This window comes from Cnephaeus nilssonii (genome assembly GCF_951640355.1).
Source record: "Cnephaeus nilssonii genome assembly, chromosome: 14".
In the NCBI taxonomy this organism is placed as follows: Eukaryota; Metazoa; Chordata; class Mammalia; order Chiroptera; family Vespertilionidae; genus Cnephaeus; species Cnephaeus nilssonii.
This window is the reverse complement of record NC_137085.1, coordinates 27,408,001-27,425,160: the sequence shown is the minus strand read 5'-3', so window position 1 is coordinate 27,425,160 and position 17,160 is coordinate 27,408,001. Positions and strand designations below refer to the sequence as shown.

The following is a 17,160-nucleotide window of genomic DNA, read 5'->3' as shown; positions in this document are numbered from 1 at the left end:
CCATGCAGCTCTCCTCACTGAGGAGCTGCTTGGTGGCTTTGCCCTTTCCTGCTCTGTGTTGCTGCAGCTTTCCAACAAGGACCACAGGTGGAAACTATCTCCATTCCAGACCCAGGCCCGGGACCCCTGGCTCACTATCCACCTGACTGACAGATGTGGACAAATGCTCTGGTGGACTGGATAACTTACCAACTCCCAACGAGGGCATCTCAGGCTATTGACAACAGCCATGCAGAAAAATCTATCCCCTTGACAAGTACTTGATCAATTTTCCTCCATTGACCAGTGCCATCTGAGAGCCGCCTGAGCAGTCAGTGGCAGTATTTCACTGCTTAAGGGTGCCGACTAGGGCCAGGCCCCTGCTGTCTCTGCCTAAAGCATTTGCTATTCTAACTGGGGTCCTCCCTCCAAGCCCAGCTTAGGCCACCCCTCCCCACCATCTCTAACCCATTCTCTTAAGCTGCAGACAGACGGGGTTTCCTAAAGCAAAGATCTGGTCCTGTCACTCCCTTGTTCTACCATCTTTCATTATCCACAGAAAAGACCACACCCTGTGGCCTGGTCCTTCTGGCCTTCAGACACCTTGCTTTATCTCCCATTCCATAATCTCTTCCTGTTATCTTTTCATAGCCTCTTTTTAGGTCACTTGGGACCATTCACAGGGTCCCTTCCTGGGATGCCCTCTTCACATCCACCAATCTCTAAATATCCAAATCTTCCCTATCCATGAAGGCCCAGTTCCCGTACCACCTCCTCCATGAAGCCTTCCCGATACTCCTTTGACAGCATTATCCTAGAAACAAATATGAAAAGTGTCTGGCTCAGATGCTTTCTCAACAGAGAACTATTGTTTTTAAATGGCTCTGGCCTCATGATTTTGGGAGTACCAGGTGATACAGAACTGACCTCTGTCACTGTTCCCAATAGCTGTATAGCACAAAGTTTAAAGGTAGACAGAAGCCAGACTGGCTGCCTGGTCTCGACCACCCTTCTCTGCAACTCTACCCATTACTTGCTTTATCACCTACAATAAGATACTAAACAAACAAAAAACGTATTTGCCTCAGCTTCCCCATCTGTAAAATGGGACTCTTAATAGAATACATATCCTAGGGAGTGTTATGGGTTCCGTGAGTTAATATTCAGAGCCAAAAGAATATGAAAACATTCAAAAAGCTCTTTCTAGATGCCAGGGCTAGTCTAGGACTCAATGACATGGTGTGACATAAGGTAATAGTGAAATATATAGACACCCTTAGTCTCTCTGAACCATAGAAATGTTCACAAGTATTCAAAAATCTGCATTTTTTTTCTTGATTTATTCCCCCAGAGCACTCCTGGACTTAATCTGTTCCAATATCACCAATTCATTAATGTCACGAACCTCACAGTGGATACTGCAGAATGGATTATCCTGACACTGGTCTAGGCCAGAAAAAGAAGAAAACACACAGGGGTTCAGAAAAGGTCTCTCATTAATTAAAGAGACAGGACACCTGGGTTGAGGGGGATAAAAAAGGTTAGGAGGGAAGAACTCTGTGAATTCATATCACTTGAATTGGACTTTGGTGGGTGTGAAAAAAAATGTAAGTGACCAAAATAATATACTAGTAGTCCCCACAAGCCACACCTTCAAGTCTTACTCATCCTTCAGGTCTGAACTTCTGTCCCACCCACAGTCTGCTCACTGAACTTCTGTCCCACCCACAGTCTGCTCACTGCTGTCTACGCCCACCTCAGGCTCCAATGCTTCTCCACTCAGTCATTTACCTGTCTGTCTTGGTGTTGAGCTCCTATCTGGTGTTAGAGATATAGCAGATCCTTAAATAATGTCATTTTGTTAAAGGTTGATGAGATGCCATAGGAATTGAACTCTTGTTTTTAATAAATTCGCCTCTGGTAAAATTGGTTTTGTTATACATCATTTCACTGAAAGTCAACGTTAAGTGAGGATGGACTATATTCTCAGATCTTTCCAATATCCCCCCTGAGCGCTGCGTTAGAGCACAGGGGCTTACTCATCCGCAGGACTCACCCAGTGTGGGAACATGGTAGGTATCTAAAAACTGTTTGTTGGATGGATGACTAAATGTTGCATCCCTTTCTCCACGAAGTCATGGAGTGAAAGCTAAAACAGACACACCCAGGTAAGGCCACACAGGCGGGGTAGACCCCAGTTAGTGGTCTGCCCTAAATGGACCTCGACAGCTGCTCCCCTTCCCCGGTCTGGGAGGTGGAAGCCAACCCCACCAGAGGTGAGTAGAGGCTTTCCCAGCCTCATCCCACCCACAGTGTCAGGCCTGGCACCCAAAGATGAGTGCTAATACCCAGTTACTTCCCTCAGGTGTCCGATGTTGAATGTGTAATAAGCTCATGGATATCTGCAGACGGAAGGTTTCATTTTATAAAGAAAAGACGAAATCATCATTATCATAATAGCTGATGAGACCTAAAAGCAGTTAGGGTGAGACCAAGTCAAAGTATTTAAGTCTAAAAAGGCACCTGAAGAAATACAGACAGGTCATAGAACAAGCAATAAGGAGAGGATGTCCAGAAAGATGGTCATCCAGAAAAATAAAATTAAAATCCTACGTCATACCCTGAAATCGAACTCCAGATATTACATCTTCTAGAATCCAAATGGCAGGCAAGGGCAGCCATCCTTAATCCGCAAAGAGCTCTTACAAATTAACAAAAAGATAAGCCCCACCGTTGGATAGAAGATGGATGGAAGATAAAGTACACAATTTTAGGAAAGAAACACAAATGGTTAAGCACAAAGACACCAGTAACCCAAGAATTTGCAAGTTAAACTAAATTGCACTAGAGTAACAGGCATAAACTTGTAAAGTCTTTCTAGAATACAATTTGAAAGCATGAATCAAAATTTTTACCTTCTTACCCAGCAGTTCCCCTTCTGGGAACCAATCCGAGGGAAATCATCACAGACTTAGGCAAAGAATTAAGTTACAAAGATGTTTATCACAGCACTGTTCAATTAGAGAAAACTAGGGAGAATCTAAATGCAAACTGAACGCTATACAGCCATTAAATTACAGTTGTTGAATGTTTCAGAAAATATAGACATCTTCCCATGTCTCTAAGCAAAGAGAAAAGAAACAGATACAACTAGCTGATGAGACCTGTGGAGGAAAATGTATGATATAAGCATAGAAAAAAAAAAGGCTAGGTGGACAGTGAAACTGTAGTTTCTTTGAATTACAGAATTAGACTTTGTTTCTATCTTACTTTTGGTTATCTGCATTTTCTATACCAAACTTGTCTTAGTTTTGTTAAAAGGGGAAGAAAAAAAGTTAACACAGAGAGAAACATTGAAAAATCCAAGCTCGCAGTTCTGAGGAACTGCCAACTCACAACTGCCCCCACGGAAGGGCAGGTAGGGGCTGCACCATTCCACAGATGCCGGGCTGGCCCCAGATCACATGTGTGGCTTTGGAATGCACCGGAGGGATTACGGGGCTGTCTGGCTTTCTGGGAGTGCCCATCCAAAAAGACAGTGAAGCTTCACTGTAACTTTCTGGTCATTTCATTTCTAAAATTTAGCCAGAGCCTGGAGAAACCAGAAAGTTCCATTCCTCCTACTTCTGTGTGCCTCCACCCGCCCCCTCCACACACACACACACACACACACACACACACACACACACACACCCCTAGCCCAAGTTCCAGTGAGCCCCATATAAGGGAGAACTTTCCCAACAATCACAAGTGCTCAGCAATGAAATGCCCTGCTTAGCAGAACAGGCAGGCCCTGCCCCTGGCCCTAGAGACAACCTGGCACTCATTTTTGCCCAGGCACACAACACAGCACGCAACTCCGCAGATAACCTCTTTTGAATTTGGAGAACTGGGGTAATTTCAGACCAGTGGCAGGGGAGGCCCTTCACTCCAAACTCCCCCACCCCCCACCCCATCCTCTATCACCCGCAGTTACACCCCAGGTTCTGGCCACACCTCCATAGGCAGCAGCACTCTCCTTCCGATCTCAGTCACTGTGAATAGGATCCTTTCTGTCTGGGATGTCCCATACCCACTTTCCTCTGCACCCACCTCCCATCTGGTCTCTTTTTCCTGGTGGCTTATTTCCCCCAGCTCCAGATGAAAGATGAAGGCCACCCATGCCTTCTCTGGGTTCTCAGGAACCTCCCCCCGCCGTCCCAACCCCCTCCCCCCCCCACACACACACACCTTAGAAGGCAGAGCATGGCTTGCTCCCAGCCCCAGGACCAGTGGATGGATCAATTCCATTGGCAGAACTGTGCTCCTCCGGCTTCTTCCTCATCACAGCTAATAGGTTGTTCAGGCCAAAACCTTGGAGTCATCCTTGACTCTTCCCCCTCTCATACTTAGATGTCATCTGCCAGGAAATCCCGCAGCTCTACCTTCATGACATGTGCTGAACCTGGTCTCCTCGCTACCCACCATTAGTGTCCCAGTTCCAGTGGCTACAGATCCCCCAGCTGGTCTCCAGGCTTGTCCCCTCCAGTCTTTTCTCCACCAGGCAGCCAGAGCCACCCTCTCAAAACCCAAGTCGGTTCACGTCATTCCACTGCTCAGAATCCTCCATGCCGTCTCATCTCACCCGGAGTTAAAGTGAGAGGCCATTTGTTTCAGTGCTTCCAAAGGCTAGGCACGCTTGGCCTGCCCGGCCCACCTCAGACCTCATCTGCCTTCTCTTCCCCACTTGCTCCCCTCAGTCATGCTGACCTCCCTGAAGGACCCAGGCATGCTCCTGCCTTGGGCTTTTGCCCTGACCAGTCCCTCTGCCTGGAATGCTCTTTTCTGGGAGAGCCATGAATCATGCTACCACATCCTTCAGCAAAGCCCTCTCTGAGCACCCATCTAAAACAGCACCCCACCCCAAACGCGGGCCCACCCTAGCTTCTATATCCTGCTTTACTTTTTTCCATACTCTCTACCTGACATACTGTATTTGCTTGACTCCCCCTGATAGGGCAAACTCAGGGGAGCACAGTTTTATGTTTTCTTCACCGCTGTATCCCCAGCACCTAAATAGAATAATATCCAGCACATAGCAGGCACTCAACAATGTCTGTTGAATGAATGAATGAATGAGGAGAAAGGAGTTGGTATGGATTCTCGTGGCCCAGTTGAGAACTCGGGGTCCAGCCTGTAAGTGAAGGACCAGCAGTGGGCCAGTGGTCTCCACCCCCTACCCACCTGTCAAGTCACTCTGCCCTCAGGAAGCCCCTTTCTGACCATTACTCTTAAGTACTGCTTGGAAAACCGGGGCCTGAGTCATTCCCCAGGGCCCTGACTAATTCTCTCTCCATCCCTTGGACCCACCTCCAAGATCCTTCCTCTACAGCATAATGGGAAATCCAGAGAGACCTCCCTATGGAGAAAATGGAAAGGAGCTGAATGATTTAAAGGAAAACTCAATTCTTCCTGGCTCAGCAGTTGAGAAAGCACAAACTCTCAGGAAGCTAGTGCCTCTGAAAGTGAAACAGTAATAGAAATATTACTGGAAAATACCAAACAGGAAGAGAAGGAAAATTCCATTGGGGAAGCAAGGTCCTCTGTCGATCCTCCTTAATGGCCTCAGCAAAGCTTTTCAGAATGAAAACAAGGAAAGAACCGGAAATCAATCAGGCTGTCACCCTTCCTGTGGACTGGAGCTATGGCCAAGTCACCTCCACATCACCCTGGTCTGGCACAAGGACTTGGCCAGTACCTGCTGTGGTGCAGGGCAGGCACCACGTCTCCCCGGAGCCTCAGTTTCTCCATCTGTAACATGGGGGGGGGTGGCTGGTGACAGCACAGAGTGACTCTGAGAAATTAATTATGGGTGTGAAAGTGTCTTTTAAGCTGTGGAATACTCACATAAATGTAGGAATCAGTCACTCCTAAAGTATTAACAGAGAAGATTTTTTTTTTTATCTGCCACAAATAAGGCATGAAATTGTGCAGCCTGAGGTGGAGTGGCATAATGGTTAAAAAAGATTCTGGCCCTGGCCGGTTTTTTGCTCAGTGGTTAAAGCATAGGCTCTATCGGCTCTTGGACTGAAGGGTCTCAGGTTTGATTCCCGGTGAAGGGCACGTACCTCGGTTGCAGGCTAGAACAGGAGGCAATCAATCAATGTCTCTCCTCTCTCTCTCTCCTTCTCCTCTCTCCTCTACTTTCTCTAAATATATATATATATCTATGGAAAAAAATATCCTTGGGTGAGGATAAAAAACACACAACACACACAAATAAACAAAGATTCTGGGTTCAAATCTCAACTCTGCCACTTACTGGCAGTGTGACTTTACACAATTTACATAACTTCTCTGTGCTGCAGTTTTCTCATATGTACAATGGAATGACAGTAGCACCAACTTTAAAGGACATTAAAGGGTAAAAGAGTTAATGCACAGAAAGCATGTAGAACAGTGCCTCACTCGGAGTAGGTGTCATGGAAGTACTGGCTAATATTGCTACTGTGGAAAGCTCCCTCAATTCAAGTGACTACTCTTTTTTTTTTTTTTTTACTCAAATGCTTTCTCCAAAAAGCCTTCCCTACTTCCCTCACCCTGCTTCTCCTTTAGCTCCATGGACTCAAGGCTCAGCCCAGAACAGACTCTGTGCCAGGATGGCTCTGAGTTCACCCACACACACTACTTTATTGCTAAATCCTGCCATACAGATCTGTGTTCTAACCTTGCTTCCTGTATCCTCATCAGAAGTTAAGCTCCTTGCCTAAACCGGTTTGGCTCAGTGGGTAGAGCGTCGGCCTGCGGACTGAAAGGTCCCAGGTTCGATTCCGGTCAAGGGCATGTACCTTGGTTGTGGGCACATCCCCAGTAGGGAGTGTGCAGGAGGCAGTTGGTCGATGTTTCTCTCTCATCGATGTTTCTAGCTCTCTATCCCTCTCCCTTCCTCTCTGTAAAAAAACAATAAAATATATTAAAAAAAAGAAGAAGTTAAGCTCCTTATGGGCAGGTACCATCTATCCCCTGGCTCATCCTTGTATCCACACAGCTCCTGATAGTGGCCTGCTTATGGCAATTCCTCAGTCAACACAGGCCAAACAAAAGTTATGAAGTCAGAGTGGCAGACACCACCGCAGCCTCAGCCCCCAACCTGCAAGAAACCCATCACCACCTCCACCCAACCTCAGAAGGCCAGGATCTAGCTCTCTGCTTCAAAGCCACCAATTCCAATTTATTTTCCATGGCCAAGCCTGACCTACCCCTTCCCCCCTCTCTCCTCCCCCATTACCTCTTGGCTATCTCAGCACAAGACATGAAACTGTGGTGGGGGGGAGGGGGCGAGGGGAGGCGGTGGGCTGCGGGGGGGAGCTCTTGACTGCTGGCAAGTTCAGTTTTGCTAAATGACCAGAGGAAGGAAGCCACACCTGTTTCAGATTTGCTGTTTAACTCCTATTTTATGGGTCAGAAATGCTTTAGGGGCAGGGAGAAGACAGGGCAGGCCTTAAGGGTTAAGTCCTGGGATATCAGTCATGTTCTGAGATTGTCAGATTAGAGGACAGTCACCTGATCTCCTTTAAGGAAATTTAGGTTCCTTGTTGATAAGGAAGGGCCAACGTACCACTAATTTTTGTCTTAGAACAGCACAGACAGCCTCGCCAATCCTTGGGGAGGGAACATTTAGTGTTGCAATGAGGAGACATGACTGTTACAAGACATTTTGTGCACCTGTAGTTTGGGAAGCACCAACTCTGCGCAGAATTTCTCTATAAAATAAGTCAAGTGGCCCTGGCCATGGCTCAGTTGGTTGGGCGTAGTCCAGTGCCCGGAAAGGTTGCTGGTTCGATTCCCGATCGGGGCACATCCCTGGGTTTCAGGCTCCATCCCAAGGAGGGGGCGTGCAGGAGGCAGCCAATTGATGTTTCACTCCCAAATTGATGTTTCTCTCTCCCTTCCTCTCTAAAAATCAATAAAAATTATTTATCAAACACTACTCTCTTTATAAAAAGCTAACTAAATAAGTAAATAAAAAAATAAGTCAAGTGCTGCATTAGCATCTCATTTATGGAATTCAGAGGCAGATGGGGGTGTGGGAAGAGAGAAAAGCCAACTCTGGGGCCTCTTCTGGGGACCACCAAAGACCAGTCTGAGAGGGATAGGAATTAGGGCAAGGGGAACAAGACGAGGAGCATTAAGTAAAGGGAAGGAAGAGACACATAACACATTTCATTAAGTATCAGACTTACTTTCTCTACTTAAATTGTGAAAACTAGTGGAACCAATTCATAAAAAGCATGTAGGCTTTGAATTCAGACTGCACAGGTGTGATCCTGGCTCTGTCACTTGGTAGCTGTGTGACATAAGCTAAGTCATTAACCTCTAAGCCTCAGTTTCTTTATCCATAAAATAGGGGTAATACTACCTGTGGTAGATGGAGGGCATCGAAGGCCCTGATTGATGGCCTGCCTATATCCCTGCCTTTTGCCTTGGATTTTGCAGCTCCTCCTCTCTACTCAAATCCTGGCTCTGTGACTTGCTTTGGTCAACAGAATGCAAAAGGGAAAGTGTGCCAATTTCCAACCTCAAGAAACCTTATGGGCTTCTGTTCTTTCTTGGAACCACCATCATATGAACAAGGCTAGCCTGCTGGAGGATGAGAGACCACATGGAACAGAGATCACATCACTGTCGCAGCCAAGGCCATCCTAGACCATCTGAACCCCAAACATGGAAGAGAGCCCAGCTAGGATCAGCAGGGCTGCACACCCACCCCACACTGACCACAGATGCCTGAGTGAGCCTAGCTAAGACCAGAAACTACTCAGTTGACATGTCCTTATTATAGTTGAAAGTAGGGGTTGGAAACTACAGACTACAGGTCGGCTGCCTATTTTTGTAAATAAAGTTTTATTGGAACACAGCTATGCCCTTTCATTTATATACTGTCCCTGGCTGCTTTTAAGCTACAATGGCAGAGTTTAATAGTTGTATTGGAGACTGATCTGCAAACCTAATATTTACTATCTGGCCCTTTATGAAAAGTTTGCTAACTCCTGGTTTAAAACCACTGAGTTTAGGGTGATTTGTTACGCAGCAATAGCTAACCGATACAGTACCTGAACGTCTTCTAGGGTGATCATGAGGATTAAATGATCAATTTGAATCCTGGCTAGATAGCTCAGTTAGTTAGAGTGTCGTCCTGATACACCACGATTGCAGGTTTGATCCCCAGTCAGGGCACACACAAGATCAACCAATGAATGCATAAGTAAGTGAAACAAATTGATGTTTCTCTCTTTCTCTAGATATCAATTTTTTAAAAACATAAATAAATGATCAATTAGTGGTTAGCATGAAGCATGGAGAATGTATTTCTCTTCTGGGAAATCAATGGAAAAACTGGACTTGATATGCAGGCATTTCTCTCACATTACTTTTAAAGGATAGGACTTCAAAGGAGAAAGTATCCCAAGCCAAACCACAACTACCAAGTATGGCTCTAACCTTTTCAGTCAATTACTTTCTTAGAACTGGAGATTGTGGACCATTAACCAACTGGAAATGACTTGACAACTCATGTTTGCCCTGCTGTCAATCAAGCCACACATCAATGATTTTATGTGAAAAGGACCAAAAGACAGGTCACAACTTCCCAGCAAGGCACAGGAGACACTCTCTTCCCTTTGTGGCTCCGACCTCCCTCTGCCACCCCCACCACTTCTGCCCTGCTGAGCCTCCAACCATTCTCTCCCAAGCCTTCAGGCCTGAGCACAGCTGTTCTATCCCTTCTGCACGGACAGCCTTCCTCTTCACGTCCCTGCCTGGGGAATTCCCACTCATCCTTCCAGTCAGCTCAAATGGTGCCTCCTCCTGAAAGCCTTCTTTGACTCCCCAGACAGAGTTGAGCCCTCCTTAGCCCTATGCACACACTAGCATTCCTTGGGTCATGATATTGTCCCTGAGAAGCTGCAAACTGAGTGTCTTCAACTACAAACTGAGATTCTTCCGTCTTTGAAGGCTAGCCACCATTTATTTTCTCTGACTTCCCCCTGCCTAGCAGGCTGCTCAGAAACTGTTTGCTAAATGTGTGCTTTTTTTTCTCTTAAGGAAAAAAAAAAGGTTAGACACGATATTATTTATTCCTTAGGAAACATGTTATTTAACTCAACTCTGTGGATGCCGACAAAATATAAAGTGTCGGTATGCATTAGTGTGTATTTAAAACTGATGTCATGATGCGTCTTGACTTTTTCAGCTGTGGTGGAAACATTTACTTAATGATAAAAGAAACAAGACTTCAGCAGAAAACAACTGGATGAGAACTGCTTGGCTGCCCAAAAGAACTACCAAGTTACTAGCCTCTTTTATCATCTTTTTAAAAAATACATATTTTTATTGATATCAGAGAGGAAGGGAGAGGGAGACAGAGATAGAAACATCAATGATGAGAACCACTGATTGGCTGCCTCCTGCACACCCCACACTGGGGATCAAGCCCGCAACCTGGGCAAGTGTCCTGACCGAGAATTGAACCGTGACCTCCTGGTTCATAGGTCGACGCTCAACCACTGAGCCATGCCAGCTGGGCTATCATCATTTTTAAATACAGACAACCTGAAGGAATAATATTTACACCTACTAAAGGTTTGTTCTCTCTTCCCAAGCGCTCAGCTCCTCACTGTCTCTCCACTGGACTATACTGCAATTGTCCTCTAACTCTGACCCCAACGTCCCCAGATTGTGGTAGCCGTTTATATAGCCTGGGATGCTCCCCAACCATGGCTCTAACTAAATCTATCCCATTCCTGGCTTAACAGTCTTCAAGGACTTCCCTGGGGTGGGGGTGGGTACAAACTCAGGCCCCCACCTCTCTCATATTGTCATCTTTCATTCCCCAAGTGAGGCCCACTGCAAACAAGCTCTGGTTTCCAAGAAGAAGCTCCTCACTGAGGTTTTACATGTACACACACACATATAGGGACACACTTTCATATTCACGTGTACACACACAGCACTGACACACTAGTGCTCCTGCAGGCTGCATCACCCCTTTCTTTGCAATGAAATTCCACTTCACCTCTAGGTTCAGCTCAAAGTTGCCTCCTAGGTGAAGACTTGTTAAATTTCCCAAGACAAAAACACTGGGAGACAAATGATGAAAAGACAGTGTGTCAGTCTCCTCCAGTGGCGTAGGCCAGAGATTACTGACAAATCTTCTGCAGCTTTTCTTCCCTCCCCTCCTAACTCACCCTGGTACCAAGAGATCTCTGAGCACAATAGAAGTGCTGGGTAAAAGCTGGTTACATTGAAAACACAGTCCTTCCTCATGCTTCTAATAGGGAAAATGCCCATGATGCTAGTGGTGGTGGTGACCAGCTGTGTGTGTGCCCCAGGACTCACCTGGGAGAATAGGAGGATGCCTAAGTGTGTGACAGAGGGAGGCGCAGATACTGAGGGAGGTGGGGGGGCCGGGGGGGGGGGGGGAGGCGGAGAATAAACTATAGTGGCGTGCCACTAGAGGCATTAAAGGGAGGATCTGTGGACTGGCAGCTTCTATTCCATGCCATACACAGGAACTCTCAACTCAGGTCCAATGTTAAAAACAAACACCAGGCCTGGCAGACGGGGGCATTCAACAACCCTATAGGTTCTTGTCCAACTGATAAAAGGAAGCTGGGCCTGAGATTAAGCAGGGTGCTAGAAGTAGGTGTTCCTGGATCCATGGATGAGGGGCAGATGGAAGGCTCTGGGGTGTTCAGGGCTGGATCTACAGCATGCCTGGCCTCCAAAAGCTGTCTGGCTAAAAATAATGTGAAAACCAGGCTGCCTCCTGGCTGCCTGACCAGGCTGGATGCTGGCCCCAAATTAGGAGGCAGCCCCACACAGAGGGCATCTGGAGTCTCTACATTCCCCAAACAGCTCGGACCAGAAGACCCCGAGGGAGGAGGGTTAAGGAGAGGCCACGGTTGCATGAGTGGTTCTCAAAGCGGGTTGAGGATCAGCAGCAAAAGATCAGCCGGGAACTTGTCAGAAATGCACATCCTCACACCAGGCTGGGTGCACCAGTCACTGTGAGGGCTGGCTCTAAGCAATCTGTGTTTTGACCAGCCCTCCAGGTGATGATTTGAGAACCACTGTCTAGTGTGACCCTCCCTGGCTGTTCCCCTCCTCCTCATTAGCAAAAACACCTGGTAGCCTCAATTCCTCAGCATATGGAATGGGAACAACTTCTCAAAAGATCAAAGGGCTCGAAGTCACAACCCAATAGGTGAAATGCAGCCCCGAGATCTTTTCCAAAAAAAATTGTATCTGCTCCCATCACTTAATCCATTCCTTGGCCCTCACTGTGCTTAACCTCCCTGACCCCGCCCCTGCTGTCCCCCTGGGGCCCTGCCAAACTCTCACCTCTCACTCCCAGCTACAGGAACTTTACCTGCAGCTCCCTGAAGCACCAGGCTTTCCTCTGCAGCCAAGGTCAACACCCCTCCCCCATGATAAAGGCCCTCCCAGACCATCCCTCCCCTTCAGTCCCAGGTAGCACAAAGCCCCATCACAGCAGTCCTCATGTACACTTCAGCCTGGGACACGGGATTCAACTACAGAGACCGCTTCAGCACTGAGCCACGGAGGGCACAAGAAGACCCATGAGGAATAACTGATGGCAGAAGGAAGCCAAGTCTTAAACACACTTGACATTCCAGCTATAAAGCATTATTCCTCAGTATTTGACATAGTCTTAATTGTAAGTAGGAAAAAATGCTTACAATAAAGTTTTGAAAGCCATAAAAGAAGACTTTAGTGAGCAGGCAGAATGGCCAGCAGCGGGAGAGAAAGGACATGTGCCTACCTGGCAGGTGGCCACGGAGTAACAAGGTGGATTCAGGGAGTCCAGCACCTTTGGCTGTGGCTCTCCCGATAGCTAGGCTGGGCCTTCCCGGCACCTTCCATACCCAGGAATTTTAGGTTCTCCCAGGCCAGCACCTAGATAAGCCTGGACCATGCATAAGGTGGTAGGGAGCCTCTTTGGTGTTCCCCTTACAGGTTCAACTACAAGCCCATGATCCCGGAGGCTCACAGAGAAATCTCCCCTTCCCCAAAGCAGCATCTGGGTGGCCACCCGGCTACTAGCTTCTTGTCATCTAGATGAGACATCCTGGGTGCTTAGGAAGCCCAAAGTCCATGCTTCTGAGGTGTGGTCCCAAACTGACCCCAGGGAGAGGTGGGATCCACCACAGACTGCCCATGCTGTCTTCAGCAGACCAATTGGGAAAGGGATACTCTGGGGACCTGGGACCTCAGAGAGAGAAAGCCAGGCAGAAAAATTAAAGGTGGGCAACCCCTTACTCCTCCCCACAGGAAAACAAAAAAGATCCATTTCCAAGCACCAGCTGGTAGGTAGGAGCCTGTCTCCCACCTGGCTGGACATCTAGTCCTAAAAGGAACTCAGACTCTTTATCAGTCTCGCCCTACCCTGCCCGGGCAAAAGTTTACAAGAGGGACAGCCACCTGACAGCCATAGCAGTACACGGCCTCAGATGTAATCAAAACACTGCCCTCCACCAGAAGATGGAACAAGTATTATTTTATGGGGAAAGGGAGGCTCACAAAAGTGTGAAGGGGAGGAGAGGGCCCAGTCTGGCTGTAATTAACTGGCCTGCTTCAAAGGGGGAATCAAGATGGCCTGATATGTAGGGCAGAGGGTTGTCACAGAGTTGTCCCCCTCACCCCTGGGACAGTGTGGGGCAGAAGTAGGGTCAGGAAGGAAGGTGAGGATTGGAGAGGTGGGTCTCCCATCAGCGGAGCCGAAGGGCGGACCCCCTCCCGGAAAAGCTGGCTTGGTTTCAGGGGCAGCTCCAGCACAAAAGACAGCCCGCATTTGGCTCCGGGGGTGGGGCCGCGCTGGGCGTTCAGTGGGATTTACATATGCACTTTTAGAGCCAGCCGGCCCGGATCTACCACCGGGAATGCAGTGTAATTCGGGGCGAGTCCCTGCCCAGCTCTCGACCGGTTTCCCATCAATAGACTGGGGGGGGGGGGGGGGGGGTGATGTCGGGGAAGAGGAGATAGACAAGAGTAAGCGCTCTTTTGAGTCCTTGACAGCTCTGACTCTGACTTTACTCCTCGGGGGCGGGAAGGGCTGGCTGGGTGTCTCGTTCTTGGGCAAGGCCGGGCGGAGCTTTCCCGTCAGGCAACTTCCGAAGCGGGCACCTGGCTGTGGGCTCAGAGAGGGGACGTTTGGGGAGCAGCAGAGAAAGAGGGTATTTCAGGAGGTCGACGATCCGGGGGGGAAGTGCGTGGAGGGGAGCAGAATCAGGAAGGAACGTGGGAGTCCTGACCCCAGGGTCCTAGCAAGAAGTTGTTGATACAGGGACTCGAAACCGAGGCAGTGCCTCAGTTTCCCCATGGGCACAGTGGCCCTGGAAGAGGCCAAGGGGCGCCTTACCTTCTCCTTCTTGCCGGACCCGCTCTCCTCCGCGGCCGAGGCCGCACACTTGTTGAGCAGTTTCTTGCCTCCGCAGGCGGTGGGGCTCCAAGTGCGGCCGCCCGAGCAGGCACCCCCCGGGGGATCCCCGGCGCTGCCCACGGCGCTCTCCACCTTGATGAGGCGATGCTTGGGGGAGATGTAGCGCACCTCGGCCGGCGTGGCCGGGCGCCGCTCGCTGCTGCTGCGGTAGAGGTGCGGGGAGCCGGAGGACGAGGACGAGGACGCGGCGGCGCCCGCACCAGAGGAGGCACAGCAGCAGCCCGCGGCGCCCGACGCGGACGAGGCGGAGAAAGCGCGCTGGCCCCCGCCCGGCTCCCCGCCGCCGCCGCCGCAGTAGTCCAGGCGGCACATAGCGCGCAGTTTGCGCAGCGACGAGCCGGGGCCGTTGTAGGGGTCCTCGAAGTCGCGCTCCTTCTGTGCGCGGTAGGCGCGGATGAGGTCGCTCGTGCTGCCGCTGTCGTCGGGCAGCGATCCCGACAAGGCCGAGAAGCAGGAGGCGGCGGCCGGACCGCAGGACGCCGAGGAGGACGCGGAGGCCTGCGGCACGGCTTGGGGGGGCTGCGAGGGCCGCTCGCCCCGGCGCCGCTGCTCGCGGTAGTCGGGCCGCGGCGGCTGCGGGGGGCTCTTGGTCTTGCTGTTGCCCAAGCTGAAGTACTTGTTCAGCCACTTGGCCATGGCGAGAGGCCGCCTAGGGCCGCGGCACGGGAGCCAGGTCCACGGCCGCGGCCATTCGGGGGGCAGCGCAGCCGCCCAGGTCCCTCGGCGCCCCGGCCCCGGCGGGGGGCGTCCGGGGCGCCTGCTCCCGACGCCAAGTTCAAGTTCTCTCCGCCGCCTCCTGCCGGTGGCTCCCGGGCTCCGGCAGCTGCAGCACCGCCCTCCGCCTCCGCCGCGCGCTGCCGGGGCTTCGGATCTGGAGCCCCTCGCGGGAGCGTCTCATGGGATCCCGGCCCACGGCCCCGCCGAGAGCGAAAGGCCCGGGCGCCCCCCGCCTCGGACGCTCTATCGTGCGCTCCGCCGCGGAGCGCGCTGCTGCCCCGTCGGAGGCGCAGCCTCCGGCTTTGGCCGGGATCCTGGCTGCTAAGCGAACTTGTCGGCGTCCTCGGCCCCCCTTCTTCCTTTCCGAGGGCGCTGGGGCGATCCTAGCCCCACAGCCGGAAAACGAGCGACGGAGGGAGGCAGCCGGCGCCCTGCCGAGCCCGCGCGCCCGTGCCCGTCCCGGCGGCGCCTGCCGCTACCGCTGCCGCCACCTCCCGAACCGCCGCGTGTGTGACACTCAGGCCGCCAGAGCCCGCCCCGCGCCGCGGCCCCGCCCTCTCCGGGCCGGCGCTCGCCCCGCCCCCAGCCCGCCCAGCAGGCCCCGCCCCTTCCCCCCCCAGGAGCCCGGCCGCCAGACCTTGGCCCAGGCCCCGCCCCCTTGAGCCCGGGTCTCCGCCGGCGCACCGCTCCCCCTCAGCGCTCGCCACCTCCCGCGGTCGCCTCGGCGCCAGCTCCGGGCTCAGGCCTGAGGGCGCCGGGGTCCCGCGGCGCTGCCAGCCCCGCCAGGTTTTCAGCCCGCCGCCGCCTGAGGCGAGAGGTAGCCATCCTTTAGCCGGCCACGCTCGGAGACCAAACCCGTCCGCATCCCCAGGGACCCTCGCGCTGTGTACCCAAGGCGTCCCCACTGTTGGGTAGGGTGCAAAGGTGGATTGACAGGGAACATTTCTAGTTTACAGCGCGACCCGCCCGAGGGAAATGTGGTGCAGAGACCCCTTAGGGACAGAGTGGCTATCCCCTTCTTAAAGGGACGGAGACTCCGGTTCAGGACAGATGTGCCAGATCTTCGGAGCAGTCTATGCTAATGAGGGTATTAGCAATCCAGCTGGAGGTGGCGGCCGGGAGAGGCGGCTGGGGCACTGCCCTGCACCAATCCGAGGGCCAGGCTAAGGAGAGGTCGGAATGTTTGCTTACCTTTTCACCTCTGAGGTAGTCGTGGTTTTAACCCTGTTCACGGCCTACCTGGCGGAGCAAGCTGTGGGAATGTTTAATGCCCAAATTGTAAGAGCTGACAAGACTCCAGTTAATCCAGGGTCCTCGTTTTGCCGATGGAGAAACTGAGGCCCAGAGAAAGTCACCCAGGTTCACTGGGCGCCAGTTCTCCCTTCTGGTGGCTCCGGAATGATGTCATTTACACTCATCTCTACTTTGTAACTTAAAATCGTCCTTTGATTATTAATAAGAAATGAGGAAACTGAGGCAGAGGGAGGGGCCCAGCTTGGTTTTCAGGGCAGCGACATGCTCCAGGTAGAGACAAGAACTGCCTGGAAATGAGGTAACTGCCACTAGAGCTGGTGTTCCTTTGAATTGGGCTGGGCAAGCCGTAGAATTTGACTTACCTTCAGGTCTGAGAACTGAAACCTGAGAAATTCTCTAAGAAATCTTACAGCACAAATTTTTAAAAATCTCAACTGGCTACCTGTATATTATAGATGGGCATTGGGAGAGTCTGTTTTTTCCCTTTGTCCTAGCAACAAGATCAGGGGCTTTTTTTTGGCCAGGACACAGCCCTGGCCACACTAGAGGTGGAGGTCAAACTCTGAGTCTGGACAGGAAGGGATCAACAGCTGTTTACTGTTCCTCTACTTACTCTTCCTGAGGCCACAGTTGCAAAGTGGCAGAACTGGGACTCAGACTTGGGTCTTACTCTGAATCCTGTGCTCTGTCCACTCAGCCGCACACAATGA

General features: G+C 50.9%; 1 protein-coding gene across 1 annotated transcript in view; it reads right to left on the bottom strand.

Annotated features, from left to right (window-relative positions):
* Positions 1–15,713, bottom strand: part of SHB (SH2 domain containing adaptor protein B) — a 124,067-nt gene extending 108,354 nt beyond the window's left edge. The window contains exon 1 of the mRNA XM_079790454.1: positions 14,399–15,713. Within this exon, the coding sequence (XP_079646580.1) occupies positions 14,399–15,115 (717 nt within the window). The 5' untranslated portion in view covers positions 15,116–15,713. The remainder of the gene's footprint in view (positions 1–14,398) is intronic.
* Between the last annotated feature and the right edge of the window lie 1,447 nt (positions 15,714–17,160).